Source organism: Phaethon aethereus (genome assembly GCF_964289735.1).
Source record: "Phaethon aethereus genome assembly, chromosome: 1".
Lineage (NCBI taxonomy): Eukaryota > Metazoa > Chordata > Aves > Phaethontiformes > Phaethontidae > Phaethon > Phaethon aethereus.
The window spans coordinates 187640256-187667934 of NC_138575.1; the positions used below are offsets into that span (position 1 = coordinate 187640256).

A 27679-nucleotide genomic window follows, 5' to 3' on the forward strand; every position below is an offset into this window, starting at 1 on the left:
AGGGAAAAACTAACCTGGTAGCTTGGGAAGTATCACTTTCCTGAAAAGTTCAAACATAGAGAAATAATAATAAAAGCTCTTTTTTTTTTTTTTCAGAGCTAACTGGCAAAGTGTATAATTTTGTTCAGGTCACCTAGCGGTTCTGAAGAACAAAGATTTTCAACTGGAGAACATCTGCCCATACCTCACCTTGGGGAGCCTGTAAACTGCTAGAAGCTGTCACGAAACAGCAAAAACCAACTAAAAGAACAGAACAGCCCCCATGATCTCACCAGTAAAGTCTCCAACAACAAAGATACTAGACAAAGAAAAAAGCGAATCTATATTTCTTTTAGAGAAAATGAATACTTTGCTATCAATAAACAAGATTTAGATAATACTTATGTGTACACCTCTTATCTACCACTGGAGATTTTAACGGGGAGGTTTGATACATAGCCAAGAAGGATAGCCAAAGCCATTAACTGAAGATTTTAAAGGTAATGATATTACATACTACTATTAATGTTTTGACTTTCTACTCTGATAACAATGTAAAAAAAAAATTGTAAGAAATGTTTAACTCACCTGATTGCCAACTAAAAGAAGATGTTCTCCCAGCAGCAAGTCCTTTAGCATATCTTCCATTACCATCATGTGCTAGAGACAGAAAACCACAAATTTCACCCCTGTTTTTATACTCCGAAGTTTATGCATTCACAATGCTAGTAGTACAACAGGAACTTTACTTTCAGGATTTGGGGCCAAAATTTTTTTAACTTTATACTTACTGCTATTTATTTCATAGCAAGAGTCTCTCAGCCAATAATAGCAGAGGCAATCTATCCAGTGACTAAAACAATGAAACAAAAATACTAACTCTCCTTATGTATTTCCTGTGCTCCAGCTGATTCTGAGAGTTTGATTTCCCTAAATACATTTAGTTCTCCACAATCATTCCTAATGCATTTCCTTTTAGCCTAGCTGAATGCTTGTCACCTGGAGTGTAAGAACTTTCATTAATATGTGTATAACAATTTTCCAGCAATTGTACTGGGAGGAAGCAAAATGTATCCTGGTAGAACTTTACAGAAACTAGACAGAGGGAATAAAAGGCAGCTGACATGAATATGTAAATTATACATATTTATTTTATTAAAGATTAAACAGCAGGTCTAGCTTAATGAAAAACACACTTTTCTATTCTAATCAAACTTTATTTTCAAGGAAAACAAAGATAGGAAAATGCAAGCTCAAGTCTAAAAGTGTGTTATTTGTTTTGTGTGTTATTATGTGTGTTACAACTTCTAAATTAGACTGCCTAATTGAAGCAAAAGCGTTTGAGGTGTATTTTACATATATCCAATATCATAAAAGGTAACACATACTGTACATCATTTAACCTTATCTTGCTCCTCACAAATAATTTGTTTAAAAGGATCAAAAGGATTTAAGGATAATGTGGTAATGCAGACTATTGCTTATTGCTGGCAATACAGTCGTGTGTATTTCTCCACTGTATCTAGTAAAAATAGGTCAGCTGTAAGTAGGTCAGACAACCTACTTAGAGAAATGAATGCTTGCCTTTAGATAAACACACTTTTTTTCATATTATCACCTCATCTCTAGTACCTGATGTAAAAAAAGTAAAATTAAAAAAATCAGTAGCTTGCCTGTAATTTCTGAGCACAGAAATGCTCAGTTTCTAACTATGTAAAAGATGTTTTAGGTTTCCAAATCTGTCCAGAACAGAGGATGGGGGTGCAGGAAGAAACTCTTGTAAACACAGCTTAATACCACAAAATCCTAACCAGGCATGTCAAAAGACTACTGAATACTCAATACACAATTTAAGGAGAGGACTTCAAGGCAAATTACTATATTTTCTGGCATGTGTATACACTGGAAATTTATAACTGATGAGAATAACTTTGACCACATACAGCATAAATTCTAGGAAGTCAGTTTTACCACACACACTGATTACATTTTTTCATTTTATTGCCAGGGCATGAATACTTCCTTCTGACGACTTCTTTTTGATCCCAAATTGCACAAAAAAGGGGACATTACAGCTGCGCTGCAGAACAGCTTTCACATAAGATATACTACGTATTGATACTTTTTTTTCCCCACCAGGACCTAAATTAGCATTGTATTAGGATGCATACAGACATTTCAGATTAATTATTTACACAAAGGACTTGTAAGTAGACACATCAGTATCATGTCAACTTTATCAATCCATGTTCCCCAAAGTCTGGCCTGAAAGTGGCATTTGGCATACCACCAAAAAATTATTTTCATCCCTGTGCCACATGTTGTAGACCAACAGCAATGTTCCACAGCAATGCCAAATTCCACTGGAACATGAAATGTTTCAAGACAAACACACAGAGGCAAAAGCTATGTATTTCATTACACTGTGCAGCACTGCAAAAGGCTGAGAATATATTTTTTTCTCTGTTTCAGTTTATTTCTGTAGTTTTTAGATAATGGAGAGGAAGTATTGCACTAGACTCATAAATCAAATTTGTTCTCCAGCAGGTTCTGCTGAACGATCATTACAGCACTTGAATGACCGAACTACAAACTAGCAATACAGAAAGCATGAGTAGAATTCATTTAGAAATAGGAACAGCTAACCTGACTGGTATTTGGTTGTTGTTTCCTTCAGTATTCAGAGTGCATAGCTACCAGGGACAGATACAGAGCAGTTCATTCTCTGCAGCATTTTTAACAGACATTGCCCAAATAAAACAGATACATCATATCTGAACACAGGTTGTGTACAGTTTTCGGAAGCTATAACCAAGAAGGTGGAAAAAGCAATGCAGATAGAAGTCCTAGCAAGACTTCCAGCAGAGCCAAATTAAGTACTTTACCGAAATGGCAACACGGAACAAAATCTCACATGAAATGTTAGTGGGGAAGAGGAAGAAGACTGTCATCTGTTCCCCTTGCACAGCCTGTCATCACCTTCAGTAGGTGATACCCATGTAGCATAGTCTTTCTGTGGAGACATTGCAAGCAAGGGAGGAAAAAAGAACAGGAAAGGAAAAGTAAGCAAACCCACACCAGGCTCCTAAAAGAAAAATATTTCCCAAGGTCATGCTCTCTATTCTGAGGCAAAATATTCTAAAGGTAACTCAGAGGGTAATTCTCTTGCTAAGGATACCCTTGTCTGACAGTTTGGAGGCTTCCATGCTAGATGGAGAAGAAAGCTGCAGTACACCAACTTCTACAAAAGGGGTGGGGGAAAAACAACACCCCAAAAAAAAGAGTCAACAAGCCCTTCCCTTTTATTGTGTTCACTAATTACTCTTACTCTTTACAACTATGAACTAATTAACACCAATGACTAGTTAATTAGCTAAACTAATTCAAATAATTAATAACTAATAACTAATTACTCTTCGCCTTACTTTCAAACACACAGTGTTAATTCTAATAAAAGGCAGGTACAACTTCATGTGACAAGCCTGTAAAACACCGTCTCAGGATGGAATCAATAATCCAGCCCAAAGAGGGGATCAGTCCAGCAGCAGCAAACAAACAAACAAAAAAACCCCTCACTCAAGACAACATCTGATCAAATAATTCTAAATGAAATTCAGTTTCAGTCACTGTTGCTTCATATTTAATGCATGTTCAACAGGATATTACAATCTGTTCATAAAGGCTTGGTGAAGACACATCTGAAGCATCAAATCCTAAAGAAACTACTTCAGAAATATACCCTTAAAATTTAGTTAGTACATTATTTAATATATATGAGCATACACATTAGTACACATTTAACAAGCTTTTTGTACGTCAGAAGCCAGAGATTCATACTCACTTGTGGATTTTCATAAAACAAAACATCAGGCACTTTCATTTTCTCGGTTGAGTTATAAATTGGCATCGTCACAGACCCTATCTTCAGAATCCCATTGTTTATTTCACCTAGACATTTTTCAGAAAACAAGCAAATGCATTACTTACAGCATCCCCTGGGCAGACATGCAATCAATGCCAAACACTTGCAAGTGATGATTTACAAATTTTAACAAGGCCGTGGGTTGCGGTAAATGATTTCTATCTAAAGACAGAGAATGCTTGAAAGAGTATTCGTTACAAGAGGTTGCATTATCATGAATTTGAACTCTCTTTAAAATTGCAAAGAGGTCTATTACAATAAATGACAAATAGGTGACCTTATGGGAAAAGTATCATACGAAACACTAGAAGCTGTGACTGCTGCCTTGGTTTAATTTCATATTCTCATTTTATTATTGGAATATCATTAATATCATTAGGCTACATTTCCTCAACCCACAAGTTTTCTCACTCTCGTTCTCCCTGTTCCTTCTCCCTGTCACACCGGGGAGTGGGGTGCGGAGGGGAGTAAGCGAGCAGCTGTGTGGGTGCTCAGCTGAGAGCCGGGGCCAACCAACCGCAACAATATAGAGTCACTGTTGATTCTCCCTTTCAGTATTTCATTTTTGCTCAAATGGGTTAATGCCAGAACGTGGGCACATTTAACATTTTGGTGAAAACTGGCTAAATTTGCACTTGTTGACATAACCTTCAACCACAGCTCTGAGAGAAAAAGTACATTAGAAACATTTCTTAGATCAAAAGAACCATAAATTCTGTCCTTCGGGAAATAACAACTAAGTATAAACAATAATATTGTGCGATAAAAACACTAATAATTTTTTGCCACTGATTTTTTAATCTGGTATGGCGTAAAACTGAAAATAGCCTAATTTCTAGACAGATGTTTTTAGTTTTTCACCTATTATTCTATGTGGCATCTATAGGCATCACCTATTATTCTTTATGGCATGAAACAGAGAAACATGAAGAAAATTCAAGGGATGTGTCCAGATAAAAAGAAGAACAGCAAGCAGGTAGCATCACACAACTGGCAAGAGTTCAAATTATTTTACATATATGTTGGTTTTATATATACATAAAATGCAAATACAGATATAGTAATACATGGATGGCATGGCTGCATATGTACATGTGCGTATATATGTATATACACATATATATGGCTGCACATATATATTATATTGTATATAATGCACATGAATATACCTGTATTTACATACATATTTTTATACACACACACACAAATAAAATCTATAAAAACAGAATCCAACCCAAATTAAAATAAAGGTGTGTTTACTACTGCAAAGATCTAACAGAAAAAAGCCCACAGAAGTCAAATACATCACAAAACTGAGATTAAACATACAGGAGAAAGACAGCAGAGATAACACTGGTGAAATAGAATTAAGGAAAAGTTTAGTGTATGGAAAATGGCAAATTGCTCAAAGTGTGCTGCCTGACAGAAGATATGAAAAGATATACAGCTAGCGTGAAGAGCAGGGGTCATGCAGGAATAAGAAAGCAGAAGTGACAAAAATGGCAGAGGCAGTAGCACTGAAGGCTACTGCAAACAAATACAAGTTGGATGAGGTAAAGAAATAAAGACTTGCTTGATAAAGGCAACATGTAACAACCACAGCAATTTAAAGAGAATAAAAAGGGAAACTAATGAAGAAGTGTGTGCCAGAATGAAAGCAAAACATAACCCAAGACTTTTACAAGAGAACAAAGAAAAAAAAGAGAGAAGAAAAAAAAAAAGCAGTCCAAGAAACCATGAGGCCATGGATCTTATAGACTGGGAGATGCTTGAAACATGATGGAGAACAAAATTTTCCATGAGCTGTGAATACAGCAGACAATACAAAAGTATCAACATACCAACAGCAGCACTGCATTCTGATACAACAAAGTCAAAGGGATATAACTGGAGCAAACTACATTTAATCTCAAGGATAATTAATACATCTTTATATGCTCAATCGTCTGAGTTACATTCATTAAGAGCAGGACAAAAGATGGCAGAAGCTTACATGTGTAATCCTTTTCCTCTAGTTTCCTTGTGTCATCTGGACTTGTCTCAATACGAGAATCCTGCAGATTTTTATGTAGAGCTGATCTGGCAAGGTTTGGTAAAAACCTAAATGTAGAAAAATAAAAGGGAGGTTATATTTTAAGGATTTTTTTTTTTTTTAATTTTTCAGTATTTTCTGTAATCTAAAATCAGTATGAAGCTTGACTTGGACCTCCAAACCCTGAATGACTATTCCTTTGACAGTCAAATAGTCTTCAACATTTCACCTCTCCCTAAGGAGAGAAACTGAGCTTCTTCCATAGGCAATGAACTACATTTGTGGCTGTTTACTCATTTTAAAAGACTTCAGTGTTATCGAACATTGCAACAGGGTTGTAATGTAGGATGGATTAGGATTGGAAGTATGTAATATCCTCATTCCACTGCCAGTAAGAGCTACAACAGAAACAATGTTTTTTTCAGAAACACCTTTTCTCTTGACTCAGTTCACTTGGACCCCAGGTTCCAAAGGGAAAAGTGAGCTCTGAGGTTTTCAGAACTATGTCCTTTCAGTTCTCCAAACCTTTTGATAATTACAATTTGCCTTCTTTTGAAGAAAAAAAACCCCAAAAACTGAAAAACAAAAAAACCTACATGTTCAGAAATTTTCTACATACAGCTTTTAGAACTGAAGCCCAAGCCTCCCACCGAACACCTAGTCACACTAGACATTAATATAACTCCACTTTTGAGTCTTTTGAGACAGTGAAGTAATGCTGATAATGGTGACCTAATTTATATTATATAGAGAAATATCTTCGTAAGGATGAGCAAAGACTACAAAGTCATTTCTACTTACCTCCTAGGTTTGAGGATACCACAGAAATACTTCTAAAGAAATGACAGACTTTAGGGAGCAAGGCAGCAATCATATTATCTACTAAAACACATTAAAAGCTATCGCGCATGTCAGCAACTGACCAAGAAGCTCTCGAACTTCCACCAAAACTAGCACATCTACCTGGAAAGGCAGGCTTTATTAACAGCATAGTAAAGGCTTTCGTCTGGATGTTGTGACAGTCGACGACAAATTCGTAATAGTTGTCGAGTAGATAAAGATGAAGCCAGTGACTGTGCCTGTCAAAAAATAAAAGGTAGTTTAATTATCTGGGACTGGATCTCAGGGATTTAAACCGAACAAGTCAGAAGAAAAAAGTAATCCAAAAGGAATTATTTAAACTTTTCTCCTAGTTCATAAGTGCTTTCTGCCTCCTACAGCACCTTGTCCTTTCTAATCTGCAAGCTTGTAATTCTTTATTTGTTGCAGCAATTTGCTGCCATGGAAATCATGTCATCAAAAGATTAGCCTTACGATTTCACTTGATAAGCAATAGGAAGAAAAATGTGCCGATAATTGATTTTTATTTGCTATGTAAAACCTAACACTAAACAGTATTAGCAATAAAAAGGAGGTTAGCTACTGTAAAAGGATCAATGTCCTAAAAACTCGCCTGCTCTTCACAAACCAAATATGACCTCCCCGTGTAACGGTCTGGCAAAAGGGTCTGGCAGGATTCTTGGACATATAAACAAGACAACACTGGGCAGCAGTAAGGAGACTGTATCACCTCTGCACACGCCTTCTGGGCGGGCCATTACTGGAACAGTGCGTCCTTTTCTGTTGTCCACATGTTAAAATAAATGCTAAAAACTGGCATGATTCAGCAAAGGGTTACAAAAGTGATTCAACGCCTGGGAAAACAGACTTCAACAAATACAGCAAAATTTAAAAAAAACAAAAGAAGTGATGGTGCATTTAAAGAGAGATATAAAGACTGAGAAAGAAATCATTCTATAATTGTATCTACCGGATGAAGGTATCTAATACAAATAGGTCCCTTATTTTAGCAGGAAACACATAACAATGAGCGTGATCTGATAAGCCACCCCATACTTTGCCTGGGTCAAGTGAAATATTTTAATTAGGCAATTTCAAAACATTTTGTTTTAGTTCATATAAATGATTTCTAACTGTATTACAATTATCTTAATATATTATGTTGTTTATCTGGAAAAAAAATCCTGGAATTTGCCATCTAGGGAAAAAAATAGAGAAAAGCAACACCATGAATTTCAGAGCCATTTTTCCCCCCATCATAATTTTTAAGCATGAGAAATGTCGTAACACCAATTCTTTCCCCTGGAAAAATGCAGTTTTGACAAACAGGCATTAATATTCTTTAAAAAGTCAGTTCTATGAAATTGTACAAAACTCTTCTCAACTGCTGAGAAAGCAAAGGATAATACTTCTTAGCATAGCTCTGAGCAATGAGCAAGAATGATTTAGATTGGGCTCACTGCAAAGATTATTACTCCTGCTCCTCCTGCTTTCACTGATGGAAGATTGTGAAGCATCTTCTGAACCATCATAGTTTAACACCCAGCATTATGGACACTGTGATGTAAACGATGGCATTTCAAGTGTTATTTGAAGACCTACTTGGCCACGTGTGAAGAGTGGGCAAGGGAGAGGGGTAAGTGCTGTATCCTTGTTATCCCTGCTCACTAGTTAGAACCCTTGCTGCCTTTGGAGATTATATTCTCTTTCCAAAAGTATCCTGAACAACTGAAAGGTTCCCAAGTGGAGTTAAGTTTTGGCAGGTAAGCAGTCCTCCTAAGTCACAGCCTATGGGACTGCACTGATGGAGAATGGCAGCTGTGGATAGTAACTGAGGTAACGTATTCCATACATTGTGCCACTTGATAAACCCAATCTCTAAGGACATGGGCATTCTAAAGTCTGTGTAATATACAGCATCATATCCTGCACTGAAATAAATAATCATAGAGGACAGGAGCACAGAGGAAAAGCTGTATCACATCGTCTGAATATTTGGAACTGGCAGTTAAAGTTTTGGGAACAAAATTTCCTCTTTTCTCTTACTTGTTCTTTTTAATATTTTATATTGAACAACTGTAAACTCAAAATTGGGTTAGTGAGAGTCTTTGTAATATATATCCATGAGGCATCTAATTCAACAGGATCTTGATTGTGGTCTCTAGATTCTATTGTAAATCAAGCAAACAATTACAATGACGCAGACAACGCCCACAGGCTGAACAGTCTACAGGTATTCTTCTATTGTTAACAAAATCACTTTAAACAATGGTTAATATTTCAGGATAGTCCCTGGCAGAGGCTTACTTACTCAAGCAACTCTATAAATAGTCTGACATACCTAAGGCACACATTTCATCTCTCTACACAGGTGTGCTATTCCCAACATGTCTCATGTCACTGCTGATCTACAAGAACCCTCTCTCAATCCGTACTGTGACTCACTTCTCATCCAATATCATATACTTCGTTTAGATATTTAGCAATGCCATAGAGATCCACATATTTGGAAAGCATTTTTGTAATGGTCTGTTCAGGTATGGTATGTGTCCAAATATGTCAAAACCAATACATGTATACATTAGGTGTAGGAGGCTAAATAGATAAAACAACACCACTCTCCCAAAGGTGTAGCTAAAAGTCAACCTTTTTACTTACTTTTTTTTAAGCTCAGAAGAGCATAACAGCATCTCTCAGCTTTTTAAATAGTAATACTGTAAAAACTATTACCCATGTTAAAATGATGAAAACTAAGAATGGATTACATTTGTATACCAGTTAAACTGCTGGATTCCACTACAAATGTTTTACATTTTAGGTACACTGAAGGCATACACTGCTTTAGTCACCATAGCAATAATTCCTTTTTCTTTTCACCATGATTTGACTGTATCTTTTTAAAGAATTTAGTGGTTACTATGTCAGCAGAACTTATTTTTCTTGACAATACTGCTTTAATAGAATAGCCTCTAGCAAGTAACGCAGCCAAGAGCTCTGCAGCTTTCCCTTTTCTGAGTCTTTGCTGTGGCCCATTGGCATTTTATAATGGCTAGGTAGTTCCCATTGCCCAAAAAGCCCCAAGAATTTCAGTTATCAAAAATCCAATGACTAAAGCGAAGTGATCAAAAAATATTTGGATATACATGATTATATCCATACCTGTTTAAAAGGCACCTCAAGCATGTTTCACTGTGAGCCATGTATCTAAACCCACCGACAACATGTGTACTGTTCTGCCTGGCTTCTCTGGGATTTGGGCAATTTCCTAAAAGCTTTACTTATGCACATGCTAAAAATGTACATCATAAGTCAGAAAAGTCTACAGTAAGTGGTGTAGTCATTGCCAGCAATAACTTTCTGGGGCTGGTTTTCCAATCAAGCAGCCTTTGAAATGGCTATAGCTTAGCATGCTTCACCCAGCCTTTGTTAAAACAAACAGTCACAGTAGAATAAAGTAAATTAAAAAAAAAAAAAAAAAAAAAAAAAAGGCTCACCGTGGCATCATTTGTCTCCCGAAGCTTGTGTGTTAATGACAACAACTGCTCCACAGCAACAGTGGGTACATTTGGAATCTGCTCGAAAGAAAAACAGCATTAATCTTACTGCAAGATATGCAAACTCCATATACAGCTATACCCAGATGCAATGAGCATAGAGTTGCTGCAGTTGCTTTATGTCAACCAAAAAGGAATACAGTTTTGACAAAGAGCATTTTTCTATGATAGCATCATTTAATATCACAGTAAGAATGCTCCTTTATATCAATACCATTAAAAGATAAGCAGATATGCTGCTTTGATAAACTTTGAAATTGGAGATTCATTTATGCTACACTGAAATAGCAAAATATTTTTAATGTAGTAAATAATCATGTTCTGTGAGCAATAGTCAGTAAGTGTCTAAAATACTGAATGTACTTACCATTTGTTTGATAACTTCCATTTCTTCACTCTTGCTTAAAGGTCGAACATTATGAAAAAGAAACAGCGTCAGAAACTCTGGACCCAGCCACTGTTGGGTACTACTTCCAATTACAGGAGGTTCTGCTAAGACCACTATTCTGAAAGAAGGATGGATAGGAAAGATAGACCTGCAAAAAAAAGAATTTAAAAATGCATTACCTGGCTTAAGCAGTGAATTTAATTTTTACAATAGATGAAAAAAAGAATTATTGTACCGAATCATATCAGAGTCTATTCAGATCATTTGCAATGCAACTTTATTTAAAAAAAAAAAAGACAAGGACTGCATCATGTGACTTGCAATTTTATAAATCTACAATTTTTTTATGCTCAGAAGGGTACCCAAATCTCCTCATCTGCAACAGAACCTGCATGCCTCAAGATGAACAAATACCAGCAACTAAGCTACAGTCTACTGCATTGTATGTCTGAAATGGGCACATCTCACTTCTCTGATGGACTTTCACAAGTGCTTTACCTAAAGCAGGATGTCTCACAGGCAAATCAGGGAGACAACAAGATCTACCGGAGCTGCAGTAATGGTAGTAGCTGCAGTAAAAGACATTTCTTTTGCTCAATTAGACTGACATAAAGGATGACACTGTAGATTGGCATAGATATCATGAAGAGCTGGATTTAGTAACAGTTTAGGAACATTCCCCTTACTGATGTTCTTTGTGGCCCTTGGAAAATCACCTAGACTCTTGGGGTGGGATTAATATGCCTGACTTCATAATATTGCTGAAAGTTATACTTCAAAGACCAAACCAGTCACCTCACCACACCCTTGGCTCATTTTAGAGTCAGCATGGCGAGACAGGTGCCTTCAGCAGCAGATTAACACTTAAAAGAACTTTAGAAATGGCCTGCTGGGTCCTTCAATTCATCCACCTCGCTATGTGTTCTGTCTCTGATTACGACAATTGGAGATACTCCCTGGGGAAAGCACATAAGCCTAACCACTACCTGGTCTGTCCCCCTCAAACTCTTCTGGCACCCACAATCACATCTTCAAAGACATTGGAGAGTAGATCTCTATTCGGTTTAATGTCTGTTTACCCACAAATTTGTTTAATCCCTTTCTGAACTTCTTTATCCTATCCGCCTCCACAACTTCCTGTGGCAACACGTGCACTGTTCATGGTTGTAAAAGGTACTGTTGTTATTATTATCTTTTAAATCTTTATGGAACTGACCTGCTAGCTTCAGTCAGTGTCCCCTAGTTCACAATGCAGGATTTGGTGACTGACAGTCTCTTAGACACCTGCCTATTTCTTTCCACTGAAGATAATGGAGACTTACTGTGATCAAACACAAACTTAAATATACAACTTTTAGATGCATGTGTTAGGGCAGTAGAAGACCGCTGCCTCAGTTTTTGGTGTCTTTGCCTTCTTCACATCTTTTGTCTCCCCTATCTATGTAATATTATCACCTCTTCAGACTGGGAATTCATTGATACTCATCAATCAGCACAATTGCATGATCTCAAGAAGCAGCAGAAATAATAGACAATAACAAGTCAGATACAAAAACCTGTCAAATTGTGCAAGGAAGGCCTGTTTTCAACAATTAATTTCATGGTAGTCTTATTAAAATAAGGGACATTAATTTATAAAAAGCAAGTGAAATTTAATTAGCTTATATTGCTAGATATACCTGTTATGTCATTTCCCATATAAATTACTACATTTGAAATCAGAACACTTGGAGGGAAGTATTCTTCCTGATTAAACTGAGGGGGAAAATGGCATAAGCAAGAAAATCTGAAGACAGACTATGACCATTAAACATAAATTAACATAAATTAATCCCATAGTTGGCTCATCTGTTCGTCACAACAATAAACCCGTGATACAACAGAGCGATTATAGCAAACACAGGGGGTGGCATAAGTTATTCTCAGCTGAAAGTCATAAGCCTAGAAGCTACTCCCTGAATGATAAAAATAGAAATAGATGTCTGAAAACATCACATGAAAGAGGAACCAATGGGAATGTCACTGTCACTGAGCATAAAAGAAGGTCAGGGAACATTAGCCAACCTTATTATAGAAGAAAGCGTTTCCTAGATAGGATAAATACATATAATTCCAGACTCTTCCATTATTAAGAAGAAAAATAACTCTCTTCCAGCAATCTCAATTCAAAGGATCAATTCTCATCCTTCAGCAATACCATGAAAGAGAACACAAGTAGCAGCCAGCTTTCCTTAGTAAAGGGAACACATTTCTCTTGTGCCATCTCCACATCACTATCTAACTTGAAGGGCATGGTGGGGACAGCCAGAGAGGGCATGGGGAAAAGCGGGAGGAGAGGAGATGCAAAGTCAGGGCAAGCTAACTCGGTGATATCAGTTAAAGTCACTGATGTACTCTCTAGACTTAGACAAATCACAACATCACTGCTGTAGGTTTCCAGTTTGTAAACATGAATAAAACTATTTGGCTGCTTCAAAAGCCTATTGTTTAGACTGATGTTTGCAACATTGAAAATGTCAAGCTAAGGGTATTATTAAAATAAATGCCACAAATTACTTAATGCTGCAATGGTCTGAAAGTTCCCAGCTTCCATCAGCACAAACTGAGGAGCTTCAAAGTTGTTCCACTGTATTACAGATCGAGTCTCTAAAGGACTATAATATGGAACTCCTACATGGAGCTGTATCTTATAAAAAATAAATCCTTGCCATCTTGTGTTCTTTGCAGATGAAGGCCAAGTAAGTGTATCTTGTTAAAAACTTGACACCTTTTAAATTAATGAGCCTCAAACACAGTGGGAAGATTTGGTGTTAGTTGATTAATACAAAGAGTCTCTATCCTTCTCTTTATTAAATGTTTACTGACAACACAGATAGCAGAGCACTCTCCTAATAATATGCGTGTCCTTCTTTTGACATCAGTGTTTAATTCCAAACAAGGATTACTGCCGCTGCTCTCAAGAGGAAGATCAGAACACAGTCTGTTCAGGGTGGTTTTAGTGAAAGATTTCTTGTTATTGACACAGGGTTCTGAGCAATTGAAGCTTCTCTTAAAAAAAAAAAAGTGCAGAATGGTATTCCTAATGCCACCTTGCAAAACCAAACTATTTTTGGTCATCTCTTCCTGTAACATGATTTAATAAATCTCATTTTCTAGCAAATATTATGAGTTTGGAATTGTCATAATATTAGGACCACAATGACCTATTGTTGTTTTCTTGCTGTTTTTCTTAAAGTTCACCAGTCTAAAATGAACAGATTAATTTATCTAAGAAGTCACTAAATTGGAAAAAAAAAATAATCCCACAACAAAAAATGAAGTAAAAGCTAGAAAATGTAAGCAATTAAAAACTTCCGTTGCTTTCTAAATTCACTCCCTGCCACATTTTATATTTGTCTCATCTACTGTGTGCTCCCGCTCAACCTAATCGCATGGAAAATAATCCACTGTCTGCAGGGCATTAAAACCACCCATGCATTATGACTGACTTCTTTTAGCTTCTGAAAAATCCTATTATGTACCTACTTCTAGATTTTCCTATAATAGCTGCCTTTCTGCTCACCACACCAAGGACTTCTCATCTCTGTGTGTGTGTGCGTGCGCGTGTGTTGGGGGGGGATATCCACCCAAACAGGTTCAAATACTGCATCGTAAGACAAACCAACACTTCACTGCTCATACTGTAAAGGTAGCACACAGCCTTTCCAAGATCTGTTTCAGTGAAGTAATGGATGATTACAGAAGAAATTCTATGCTGAAATCTTGGATATGCACAGTACTTGAACGTACTTTCTCTTAATCTCTGAACCCGTTGAGGAAAATGAATCATACGATCACTAAATGAATAAGGAATCAGCAACTATAATTTCCTTCTATGTAAAAGATCTTTAAGGACCATCTGTCACTTTCTCAAGGGCAGCTTTTTTTTTTCTCTTCTCCTCAAACTCATAAACAAACTTAGTTTCCTCAAACAAGCGAATGTCACCTTACTGTGACTGCTAACTTAACTGCAGAGCCAAACTGGCACAAGAAAGAATAGAAGAAAAAGTAGTCCATGCCCACTATTGGTTACCTTGTAGTTTATGGGCTTTCAGCAGGCCAAGGAGTATCCCAAAACCTCACAAGGGCAAATGTACTGCTCTGTCAGTCCTGACAGAGCTATTGCACCCACCAGTCTGAAGCCTTTCTCAGAAAAATACTAGTAGACACGGCAGATGTAGAAATGTAATGAAATAATAGTGAAAACATAACTCAATGACAATAATGAACATCGTTTAAAAGAAGAATATATTTTAATAGTTCTTACAAAGGTAATAAAACTTTTAAATTGTCAAATTAATTTACGAATAGTAGTGTTTTAGTCTGCAAAACCTGAAAACAATCTGAAAACCAAACAATACTTTCCTCTTTGTTCAGCACTGCTAATAACACTGCCATGGTTCAAGCACATCCTCATTCTCTACTGTAATACTGTTTACATTCGTATGTAAATGTGATTTCATTAGACCATAGCGTGATCTGAAATATCCTCCTCTTATTTAAAAAAAACAGCAACCCAGGGTTGGAAATTAAGTGATGGATTGTGTAGTATTCTCCTTTCTATTCTGTTACACATATTGAGTATTATTACTACTGAAGCACTAAAAATTAAAGGCATTAAAACCGTGAAAAACTATTAACTTTTTTTTTTACTGCCAAATATTTTCATATAGGAGCATGAAAACTTAGTACAAAATGTGTCTTGCTTGAAGAAGGGATCCCCTGAAACTTCTCAATTAATATCTCAAATTTTTCTCTTCCCAGAAGTGGGAAAAATCTTTAGGTGTGTAAAATCCTTTTACAAACACAGACTGAAAAAAAAAAATGTTTACAGAAGTTTTGGTTCATTGGTTAGAAATAGTACTCCTTTGCTCTAAAATATATTTAAATGGAAATTCCGTTTTAAAATTTCATTCACAAAGTACTGAGTCCAAGTAGTCTACTAAAAAGCATTATCAGTTGTCTGTCTTGCCATTATGAAAGACATATAAATGTATTTATGTAATTTACAACAGCATCTGGCCACCTTATTAGTGAGTCTTAAGGGAACAGAGAGTACCAGCGAGTTATTCTGTATTTATGAACAATTAGAAATAGCACAGAAGACAGAAACTGCAAACTATACTAAAAATAGTCACTACAATCAAGAAGACTCATACACAGCAAAGCTGACCCAAACTGGGGGGGAAAGAAGTATGTACCCCATGTTCTCAGTTTCTCCAACCTATGGTAAGGTTCTTCACTATCACAGTCGCCTTCCAGTCTCCAGCTGTGGCTTTTTCTGAAATCCTGAAGATGGCCTTGCCCTCACCTAATCTAATGATTTCCTAATGAAGATTCTGGCTTCCTTCTTTCAAATTCTAGTCCTTCAGAAATACTCCTTTTTCTCTTCATCTTATATCTCCTCTGTTTATGACTATTTTCAGCTACTTCATTTAAGGTCCTGTCTGACTGCTTAGACATTTAAAACTGTGTCATGCACTTCCACTGAATCATTGATGTGCCTCTCAGTATGTTTTTTCCTTTTCCTCTGTTTCTCGTAAGAACTGTATTAGTACATGAGATCAGGTAGATAATAAAAAAGTTAATAACAAAATAAGAAGTTACTTTTGTACCTTAATATGTATTCTGTGTACCATATTGACTCCCAATATACAAATGAGAATTGAGGCTGAATGAGTGGGATTTAGGAAAAAAGTCAGAATAATCTCTTGATTCAAATAAAACTTGAAACCACTTTCCATAGGGAACTCCCTTATTGGAAAATTAACAGTCTTAACTCATCAAACATCCCAGATTCAGTCCCAGCAGAAATGGGAATGACAGTGTATATTCTGCAAGCCTGGCACAGAGCAACTATACCAAAATTACTTTAGTCAAATCCAGTAAATCAGGATAAGTAAAGCTCTCTTTTCATCTTACGCTTACATGGGAAATATAGCCACGGCCATGAGCCATAGCCTTTGACACATAGCAAAAAGAGACAACATTTCTCATCAACATGTAAAGCATCTCCCAATCACAATTTAGAAGTAAGAATTTGCCCAGACAATCCGCTAATAAATTCAAGGTACATCATATTCTGTATAACATCTCCACAACGCATTCTTTTGCAGGCAAATGAGGGATGGCTAGCACCATCATGTTTTCTTAGTCTGTGAATAAATCAGCTGTCAGTACCCTAGATATCATTTGATGAGAAGGTGTCTGGAGAGAAAGGCTAATTCTGCACAGCCATTCTGCAACACTGGAAGGTACTGAAGCTTGCAGTGACGGGGAACTGCTGCTGAAACGGATGGCGAGCGCAGAGGAATGCAGTCCTGGAATCAAAGAGCGTCTATTGACATCGCATCCTGGAGCCAGTAAAAGGTAGTGATGTTTTCAGAATATGTAAGGGATCAAAACCAGGATGAGGTCCTGGAACACCTAAGTTCCTCACAGGCTGATGAGAAGTGCTCTCTCTACAGAGGAGTGGTTCACTGATGCCAAAGAAGCCCATAGCCAAAACCAAGAAGCGGATACATGTTTGCATTACGTTATCCTGGCTTCTGTTGAGTAAGTCAGTACAGAAGGAAGTTGAACAAGGGCCAGATTGAACGTTTAACCTAGGACATGGTCGGATTCTCAGCACAACGGACTTCAGCTACTTCAGCACCAAGAATTTTCATCTGTATCCAAGATGGCACTAAATGGTCACACTGAGCTTCCAGATGCAAGAATGCCTACACATTGGGGTTTCTGTTTGTTTTTAAGATCAAGTACTAACCAGAAACGTATTCCTCTTTAAAACCCTCATTTATGGATTAGGGGGTGAAAGATCACTGTCAGTCAAATAGATAATTTAGAGCTTAGCAATTCACAATACACTATATTGCAAAATATTAAGGTGGCTAGGTAAAAGCAGTACATGGCAACCTGCAGGAAAGGAGGACAGCCTCCCAAGGAGAGACAAAAAAAGACTTTTGGAGCCTCCAAAGTAGTTAAAAAGCAATGCACAATTAGCACTCAACAGTGGAACCAAAAGATTACTCAATGACACTGAAGGGAAGGGAAGTGTGTACAGAGGTCACACAGTAAGAAGATGGGTCTGCAGAATAGTCATTAAAGAAGACAGCTTGGACATCTCATGGTCTAACAGATAATGAAGGTTATACGGGAGTCCACTGCCAAAAGACCTATAGTTAGAACAAACAGGGAGACACAGAATCCAGATATAAAGCTCTATTCTTGTGACAGAGATTTGATCAAGGAAGAGGGGCAGTACTGAAGATTAACGTGTGATGAATTGTCCAGGTTTTTGGAGTATATTGGCATGAACTAAAGGGTATCATGGATCCTTGGACGACTTCTGCTTCTCTTTTCAAAGTCTGGGCTTAAAATCCTGATAAACAGAACACTTCCCTGATACATAGTTCTTCACTTAAATAAAACAAATGCAGGAAATACCCAGCTAGCTGGGTGTATGGCCTTGGCAGCGTGGATACAATTTGCAACAAGTAGGCTTAGATTACACCATACCTACAAAAAAATCAAAATAATTGCTATGGAAGACTTAAAATGAAGTTGGTTTTGTTGTTTGGTTTTTTTTTAAAAAAAAAAAAAAAAGGTATTTTGGATCAGAAGGGAACCAGAAACAACAGAACAACCAGGCAGTAAAAGAAAACCAACTTTTCTAAAGGGTGGACTACGAAGGAGGTCAAAGAAAAAAATTGTATTCAGCGAGACAATTGAGAGAAACAGGGTGGCAGATCATGAATGCATCCCTACTGGACCCGATAAGGCCTCTTCAAAGTTTGGGCACATGCACACCCTGCAGTGTAGGTATGAGCACTGGTATCTGACATAAAACTTCAACAGTTTTTTTCAGAGGTTAGAGCCATTTAAGAATCACAGTATGTTTAGCTCCTTATATATTACTGAATATTAGGTTGCATTTGTTTTGACATACACTCAACAATATCCCTCCCATTAACTAAAATTGGTCAGCAGTGTTTGACTATGTATCAAGTATGGCCTCAGAGGACTAGAAAACATTTCTATCTGTGGAATGTTTCTAGCAGACAAGTGGAAGTGAAGAAACAAAAAGAATAAGCATAATGGGTCCCAACCCATCCTTAGGATTTCCTGCCCCATATTAGTTGTAAATTAAATACCAGCTTTCTAGCTAATGAGGCAAAAGAAAGTAACAAGTTGTATTTAACTTCAATTTAGCTTTATCTTCCAACACTCTTAATAAAATGTTCCAAAATTAATTATTATATACCTTTCTATCCATGTTTTTATGTACATATAATTTCTTACTCCTTCTGTTAAAGGATATTGAATTGTTTTCCTTTTAGTTCAAGCACTCTAAACAGGATATAATTTTCCCATGCCACAAAAAGAAAAAAAACCTCATGAGGAAACTGATGTTTAAAATATATTTCTCTTAGTGATTAGAAGTTATCAATTTAATAGGGAAGCGTTTTGCGTGATGTTTTTGTAAAAAAAAAAGGAAAAAAAGGAGCCTAAGCTTTTCATCTTTACCGGATGAAATGCTGTTTGCATTCTATAGCCGTAGCTGCCTTACCTTTCCTGTAGTTTCTCATCAGAGATCTGTAATTCTTCTTTTAAATTTTGGTATCTATCTTCCCGTAACAGTCTGGTGCCATCATAGAGAGTCAGTTCTCTGTCATGTATTAGTCTGTTTGAAAATAAAGAATAAGCTTTATATAGCCTTTGATTACTTTTAAAAATACTTATAGCAACTAACACTTTTTTTAAAAGCTACCTCAGTCAACATGGGTCATATTAAAAAGTTATACCAGTTTAAGATGCATCCAGGTGTGGAGGTAAAATAATACACAAAAGTAAACAGTTTCAGTGCATAGTCAGTTAGCCAACTTTCTTTAAGCAGATATGGTAAGAAAATTAAAGATAAAATATTCTGTCTTAACAGTACAGTGTGCATAAATTGCACGAAACAGCCATTTTGTTATACTTGTAATATACTTCTGTTTCGTTTCTTGAAGCAATATATTTCAGTTGGCTTTAATGATTAACATACATACAGACCCAGCTTTTACCTTTCTTCTGCAGAAGTTGATTATGTGTAACACATGCATGTCAGAAGAAAAATCAGAAGGCAAAGCTAAACCAACTAAAAAAGGAAAAAAAAGGCAAGCAGAACTCTCTCTTCTGCCCTTCTGCATACATATATAATAAAACAAGGCCCAAAATATTTTTGCTACAACCTTCTTTTAAAGCTGATGATGTCCTGTAAGTTTGCAAAAGCCAGTACAAGATGCAGGCACATGAAATAGCAGAAAAATTTGACCTGACAGTATAGATTATTATTAACATAGTGTTTTCTATTACTACTTCTGTTGTGCAATAATTTATTTATTATTGAGCTATGAAATAATGTGTAGAAAGAGTTCTTTGCAATACAATAAAGTATGCTTTTACATATAACTATAATGATAGCAATTTATTTAAAAGCAGAACGCATTCAAAGTATTTTAAGCTTTTTCTGACATCTTGCATTTTCAAATCATTGCACAAATATTACTAATTTTTAGATTTCATAACTTTAGAGTAAAATCTACCTCATTCTTCAATTCAGACTTACATTCTGTATTTACAAAGACCTGAAACTTCCTGCATGATTATAGTCCTACGAAGAACATGAAAGAATTGCTTTTGCTTTGAAGTATGTAAAGATGTAAAGACTGAATATTACTTATTCTATGAAACTTCAATACTCAGCTTGATCTTTACAGTATTCTTCATGTTATTAAGTCACGTTCACCAGAAGGAACTTAATTTCTCAGTATGCATGTGCTCAATAAACAGATCACATGCATCCAACTTATCTGTGCTCCCATCCTGACCTTTGAAGTACAGCTAGAGTGCCAGGGTTAATTCGATGAATGCCATCAAGAATAACAAGCTTTCCTTCCAGGGCAGCAGTAACAAGTGGTGACGGTCTCCAAGCAGTGTCTCCATTAGGAAGAGTATACCTTTGCTGTAGTAAATCTCTAGCTGTCATGTCCTGTAAGTATCAATTCATCAGAAGAATATATTTATGCACTATTTTCTTCATCTACAAGTACATGCTTTCTCCTTGAAAAACTGCATTCTGTTTTTCCTGGGAACACACCCACAGCAGATTAGCAGAAAATCTTCAATTACTTTTCCACAGAGTATTAGAAATACACACACGAATCTACACACACGCTATGTTAAATAGGCTTTGGCAGTTCTAGACTTGCCGATATCACCTCTCTGAAACCAGAACAAAAGCTTTACTTTTTCCCCCTTAAACATAATGCAAGCATATGACAACTTGTACACAGCTTTGTGTACAGAAGGGGGCAGCAATTTACACCTGGAACAAACAAGAGTCATTTATTTGGTATAGAAGTCACCTGAAAGAGCAAAGATTTCATCATTAATCTTGAACACAAAGCAGTATGACATTCCACCTCTCAGCAGGAAAATGCACTGGAAGCATTGGAGGATAAAGCACAGAGTAAGAAAGAAGCCAGTAACACACAAAATATCAAAAGTACATAGCATATCACAAAATAATGCTTAAGGGATAAATCAAAACCAAAGCAAAATCTAGCATGTCCTCCAGCATGTGTATTTTAGATATTCCACTACAACAGGTAAGCACTAGAGCAACAAAGACGTAATAGCCATCTTGTGACCTGGAAGATTAAATTTCTTCCTCAGGCTGTGCCGTGAACACAACCTAAAATCAGATGAGAAAAATATTTTCCATTGTAGTTGTAGTTTTTGCATATGTCCTTTTCACAACTATAAACCCTTTGAACTTTAAGGAATAAAAATAGAACACATTACGTCATATGGCCTGAATCATTTCCTCTTTCTACATTTCCTTAAAAGCCTTAAAATAACAGGACAAAGTCTGGTTCCTTCAGTGCTTCCACACTGCTGTAATTTAAAGTACCACATTCAAATCCACAAAACCTGACCATATTTTATTGCTGTATTTCTGGGGTTTTTTTACTGCTGTTTCCTCTTTTCTATTTTATTAATGAATTAGACTAAAACCAGAACGTGAAACATTTTTATCAAAGCCAGAGAAAAATATAAGTGTTTTCAGTACTTGCATCAGAGGTGTGCATTTAGTAGCTAGTAAATGCTGTATAACTGAATATTTAACTAACACACCTTCTGATAATTCACCTCTGAAGGAATGGAACAACAAACAGCATGAGTTGTTTGGGAGCCTAGTACGCTATATAGAACGTCCATCTGTAATTCGAACAACCACTTGAGAACCATGCATTAATTTTCTGGAGATAAACTCAGAAGTGTATTTTGCTGCAAAACATTTTCTGAAAAAATAAAATGAATGTTTACATTGTAATCGAAATGGCTGAATGAGATTCAATTTAGTGATGCATTAAAAAGAAGTATCATTTGCTAACACCTGTGTTTCTGTAAGGGAATTGTTTTATGGTTAAGTACCTGCCCAGTGATTTATTGTTTCTATTTATTTACTCTAAACTGCCTTTTAATATATGACATTAAAAATATAACATTATGAGATATAGCGTTATAATACTCTAACACTAAAAATCCCTCTTTTTGGAGGGGAGGTGATAGAACTACATGAATTAATTTTTTTCCCCTGTTAATTTGGGCAATGGCAACATTCTGTTAATGCTTATTTTAATTTGTAACAGTCATTGTAACTTAGGTGTTTTACATTGCATTGTTTATTTTCTAAAATATCTTGCATACAGGAAAAAAGTTTAGGAAAGAAATGAAGTAGGATATCTTCTGTTCCACTCCCTCTAGCAGCTATAGTGTTTTTCATGGCTCACAGTGCTAATCATGTTCTTGGCAATTATGAGGTGAAAAATCTATGTTTCCTGCTTTTCATGCCAGTTTGGACTCATACTTTGTTAGTATTTCTCAAATAAAAAATTGGAAAGAATTTATAACGAAAGATTATGAGGTCATTAAAAAAAAAAAAAAAAAAGAAAAAAAGTCCTAGAAACAAAAACATCACAGTACACAAACACTAGTGATGTGCTTAAAAGACTGGTTTTGATGGGGAGGAAAAGGAGCAAGATGCTGGAAAACTATTATAACATCACTTTGAATATTGCTATTTCCACACACCCCCCCGCCCCCGCCCGAAACTCCAGGAGATAAAATGTTTTATTTCAAACAATTTAAACCAGAAGTGCCCTAACTACAGTCCACAAAGAACCAGCTGGCTGCTGCTTCTCATTTGCTGTTGCTTAACCGCATTAAAAGACAACTTACAAACAAACCTTTCCTAATCGGGATGAGTTTCTGTTGTCAGCAATTTGCCTACATGGAATTGCATACAATGAGAAATCTGTATAACTGTTAGGTATCACAAATGAGACAGGAATTGTTCTCTCAGCCAACTGTTGGTATAAGAGATGATCTACATGCTCAAAAGGTCTTACCTTTCGTTTCTCCTCTCACAACATAAAAGCTTTTAAAGTTTTTTTTTTCCTATGAAATCGATATGAAGAGCTATGCCTTTTCACACTATTCAAGCCCTTAAATCAACTTCACATGGAAAGAATGATGAAGCAAATATTAAAACTAAAAGTAAACATTATATATATAAAAAAATCTAAGAATTAATTTCTTCACAGAGTCTGAAGAAAAACAGTGCTATTGCTTCAAACCAAGGATAAGTGCCCCACTACTTATTTTTGTGCCTGCAAAAATTACTGGAAAATAAGAATGAACCATAGGACAAATAAAAGCCTCCTTAATTTTAGAAATGGATTTAGGACAATATGGTGTGTCTCCCCCAAAAAAATCAAAAAGACACTTTTTTGAACCAAAATAGAAAAATCTGCTAAACGTACAGCATTATCAAACTTCTAATAGCCTTCACTGCTGAATTACTATGTGAATTAATAATTTAACAGTTATTCTGTCATTAAATTATCCTATTACTTTGCAATACAAAGCCCCTGATATGTTATTACATATTTTAAGAAAAACAAATGCATTCTTAAAATTTATCAGAAAAATTATAGCTCAGCTACATTCAATCATTTTTTTATACACTGCTCTCTGTAAAAACTTTTGAGATTATGTAAGACATTGTACACAGGAAATATCTGTAAGTATAGATACACATGTGGATCTTACGTAGATTTGTCTACACAGGAATTTACAGTTAACAATGAGCTCACAAAGAGTCATTTATCTGCCTTAGTGATACTGTTTGATATCACCAAAAAGCCCCTCCACAGAAACCTGCCCTTTGAACTTGTTCAAACCCTGGTGAAACCAAAGGAAAGGTTCACTTCAGTGGGAAATAATTCAAGCCCTTGGCCTAGATTTTATGCCTGTAAGAATTACAGATCCCTCTGAAAGAAGGATGTTTACCAAGTAACTAATTTAATTGTCAGCTCTTCTCATGTATCTCCAAAGAGGAAGTCTTCTGCTCCTATTCAGTGAAGCCATAGTAATTAAAGGTAGGATGTTCAAAAACAGTGGCCATGCTTTTAACCAAATAATTGTCCAATTTTGCTGGTGAGTATCCAATATTGTATTGTGTGCAAGAAAACACGGGTTAGGGTGTGCCTGTCCTTAAGCAGGTTTGTCAAGTTGCAAAAGTTATTTTTCTGGGGTGATTTAAAAATATGTTTACAGTGACAAGTGCAGAGAGAAGTATGCAAACTAGCTAGACACGCTCAGTTCTGGCTCAGAAACTATGCACCTACACCACTGCACAGAAGGTAATAGGCACTGCTGGGAATCCAGGTGTATTACTATGACCATAACATTGCATTGATGAGGCTGTGTAGCTTTGGAACCCAAATACACTCACACCTGGCCACATTAAAGTGCAAGAAAAGGGCACAAGTCGTCTGTCTGCCTCCATCTATGCAGACGCAGTTTCAGAGCCGGCGCCTTTATCAGCTGAAGCCGTATTAAGGGGAAGGAAAAGCAGCGGGATCCTTTCTGGAGAGGTTCTCAACTGTACAGGAAAACATAAAATGGGCTGTCTTTCTTTTTTTCATCATCAGTAATATTTCTCTTTTCTATTTTCTGTCACTTTTTGTCTGTTTCAACCCTTCAACCTCACCACCCATTTCTGTCAGTGTCTCTCTCCCTCCCCACATGCCATGGCACTTCCAAATCATCTGCCACGGCCATTTCTTCCCTTGGAGATCTCCATGCTGTCTGGGAAAAATTTAAAGCAGCAAAGGGATGGAAAAGAGAGACCAACATATTTCATTAAATGTGATACTAATGTTTCCCTGCAGCATTGCCAATTATCACTTATAACTGTAAATCCTGTGATATTTGGTGTATTTTGACTCACGAGGTCATGGGAGACTCTTGACTTCATATTTTATTTGAGACTGTTTTCATTCCTCAAGGTTATGGAGAAAAACTTACATGGCTGATCTCTACTGTGAAAAGCTAACAAATTAATTAATTCTACTTTTTAGTCCTGTAATTTTTCAGTTTCTGTCATGAGGTTAGAGTGTATCAAGATCTAAGACTGATAATTCTTTCCAAACACGTACTGAGTGACCACTGGCTATAGGAGATCACTGTTAAGCATGACAGAGCTTGAGATTTGCAAAAAAACTTTAGTGCTGTGAGAAAGCCTGAAGCACTGTCTGGATTAAATCAAAGGGAAAAACCCTAAATGTACAGCAGCCCCACTGTGCCATGTTTACCATACTCCAAGGCAACTGACAGCTTCAAAACCTTCATTCCCTTATTCTTCTGCATCTCCAACCCTCCTGGAACCATTACTACTACTTCTATGTTAATCTTTTTAAATACAAACTTTTATTTTTATATTTTAAAAAAACATTCACTCTGCCCTTACTTTTTCAATTACTGTAAATTTCTTCTTCCAACTCATGAAAAATGCAGCTACAACAACAAGCTCGCCACCACATTCAAAGCCCATGGATGCCTTTACGACTTCTCCAGTTCTTTCTTCTCATTTTATCCTATGACTGCCTTTTTAAGGCAACTATGTCAACTGCCTATGCGTGTCTCAAACTGTTAATGCACACTTGACCTCAAATTTATCTTTGAAGCCACAGCTGTACTAAGACACAACATAAATAAAATAGCAACAATTAGGCTAAGGGTGGAAGAAGATTACTGTTTCTGATAGCACCTATGAAGTTAACTCACTGAATGTAATATGTATATATTACTTTTAAACACCAGCCCTCATTTTATATTTCTAGGACGCAACATTTTTGAATATGGATCCTTATCTTCTAATATCTACTGCAACACAGTCCCACCACAACTGTAATTATCAGACTAAACAGAAATGTAAAAAAATAAAAGGCACAGAATTTATAATATTGATTAAAATTCCATGTGTTAGGCATCAGGAAAAATAAACATGTAAGAGGATATTATGCAATCTTGACAGAAGAAACACATAAAAAAAAAAAAAGAAGAAAGATTAAGCCAACAGAACATGAGAAATAAAAATTATTCCCCAGAAACATAAAACCCATTATGTATTCTCACAATAATAAAGAAAGTGTCTTCCATAATAATAAAAAAAAAACGTGTTGACAATGGAGAATTCAGTTATGAGATTAAATAGCATATGGACCAAAAAAAAAAAAAAAAGAATGACAAAAGGTCTTCCGGAGGCATTCAACATGCATGAATTACAAGTGGTCAGCATTCTGACCTAAAGGCAGGAAACATACTTCAAAAGGGAAAAAAAAATCCAAAAAGGACAAGTCACAAAAGACAAAGTTTTCTTTATGATGCTCAGTCATGCCAGATCACAGCATGAGTTGTCAATTCTCTGCAGCTAGGAGAAGGACCACTGTGTCTAGTTACATTCTAGTTACATTTTATTTAGATTACCTCTCTTTCACATTCACAACGAAGTCAATAAAATTGAAGGAAAGCACTATCAGGGCTACTTTATATGTCATAACATTGCAGTATCTATATTGTTGCACAGTACTCACTCTCTTTAGGCCTTCAATAAGAAGAGATTTTGGGTGAGCATTCTAACAGAGAGTAAAAAATGCCCCGTAACGATCAGAAAACCTTGCTAGCTTTGAAATCTTTGTTATCCTTTATTTTTTTGACCCATACTAGTGAATATCAGTGATTTTAAAAGCTGCAGCTGCACATGAATATAGCTGCAGCTTTTAAAATCACTGAGAGAGGGAGAGAGAGAATGTATACTAAGAAAAAACATGGGTGTATCATATTTTAGTCATATATGATATTTAAAGCATGATCATCAGCAGATGGTTTACTTACCTGGTACAGCATGATAGGTTCTACGCTGTATCCCAGTATATCAGCAAACTCCTTAGCAATAACTGTTTTGCCACAGCCCTAAAAAATAACAACTAGATTATATTCTAAGGAACATGGGGAAGGAGGGAGAAAATAAATTTAAATTCTTACTTTTCCTCCAATTAAACACATATCTTTAACCATATGGGATTGCATCATTTCTGCCAACAGTTGATTATGGCTGGAAGTCCTTATGAAAGTATCTGATCGAGGATTCTGTTTTAACAGCCCAGTGCCAGCTGGAACCTGTAAGGGGATAAGAAAATAATCAAAATGCTAAATAAGCTATATGGTGATAAATCTAGGCTTTGTGGGGACTGGATTACGCTTCTCCAAGACTACTGTAATATTCTGCTGATGATTGTCATCCATCAAACCTAAATCTTTCACTTAAAAAAACATTAGTTAATATAATTTCTAATAGACAACCTCCTTCACACCTCCTTCGCCCACTCTTCATGAAAAAACCTAAAAAAAAAGTGAACCAATTCAATTACACCATTGGGGTCTGCAAAGAACTTGAGGTTGGTTGTGCGAGAGAAAATGCAAAAGTCACCAATATTTATTGCTCATCAGAGAAACACAGAAGAGAAAGA

At 36.2% G+C, this 27679-nt stretch overlaps 1 protein-coding gene across 1 annotated transcript in view; it reads right to left on the bottom strand.

Annotated features, from left to right (window-relative positions):
- VWA8 (von Willebrand factor A domain containing 8) overlaps positions 1-27679 on the bottom strand; it is a gene marked incomplete at its 3' end in the record, with an annotated part of 194281 nt that overhangs the window by 114610 nt on the left and 51992 nt on the right. Inside the window, exons 11-20 of the mRNA XM_082001198.1 lie at positions 27195-27329; positions 27045-27122; positions 20627-20787; positions 19324-19437; positions 10695-10863; positions 10268-10345; positions 6897-7012; positions 5895-6001; positions 3821-3927; positions 568-639 (exon numbers count right to left, since the gene is read on the bottom strand). Coding sequence (XP_081857324.1) covers positions 568-639; positions 3821-3927; positions 5895-6001; positions 6897-7012; positions 10268-10345; positions 10695-10863; positions 19324-19437; positions 20627-20787; positions 27045-27122; positions 27195-27329 — 1137 coding nt within the window. The remainder of the gene's footprint in view (positions 1-567; positions 640-3820; positions 3928-5894; positions 6002-6896; positions 7013-10267; positions 10346-10694; positions 10864-19323; positions 19438-20626; positions 20788-27044; positions 27123-27194; positions 27330-27679) is intronic.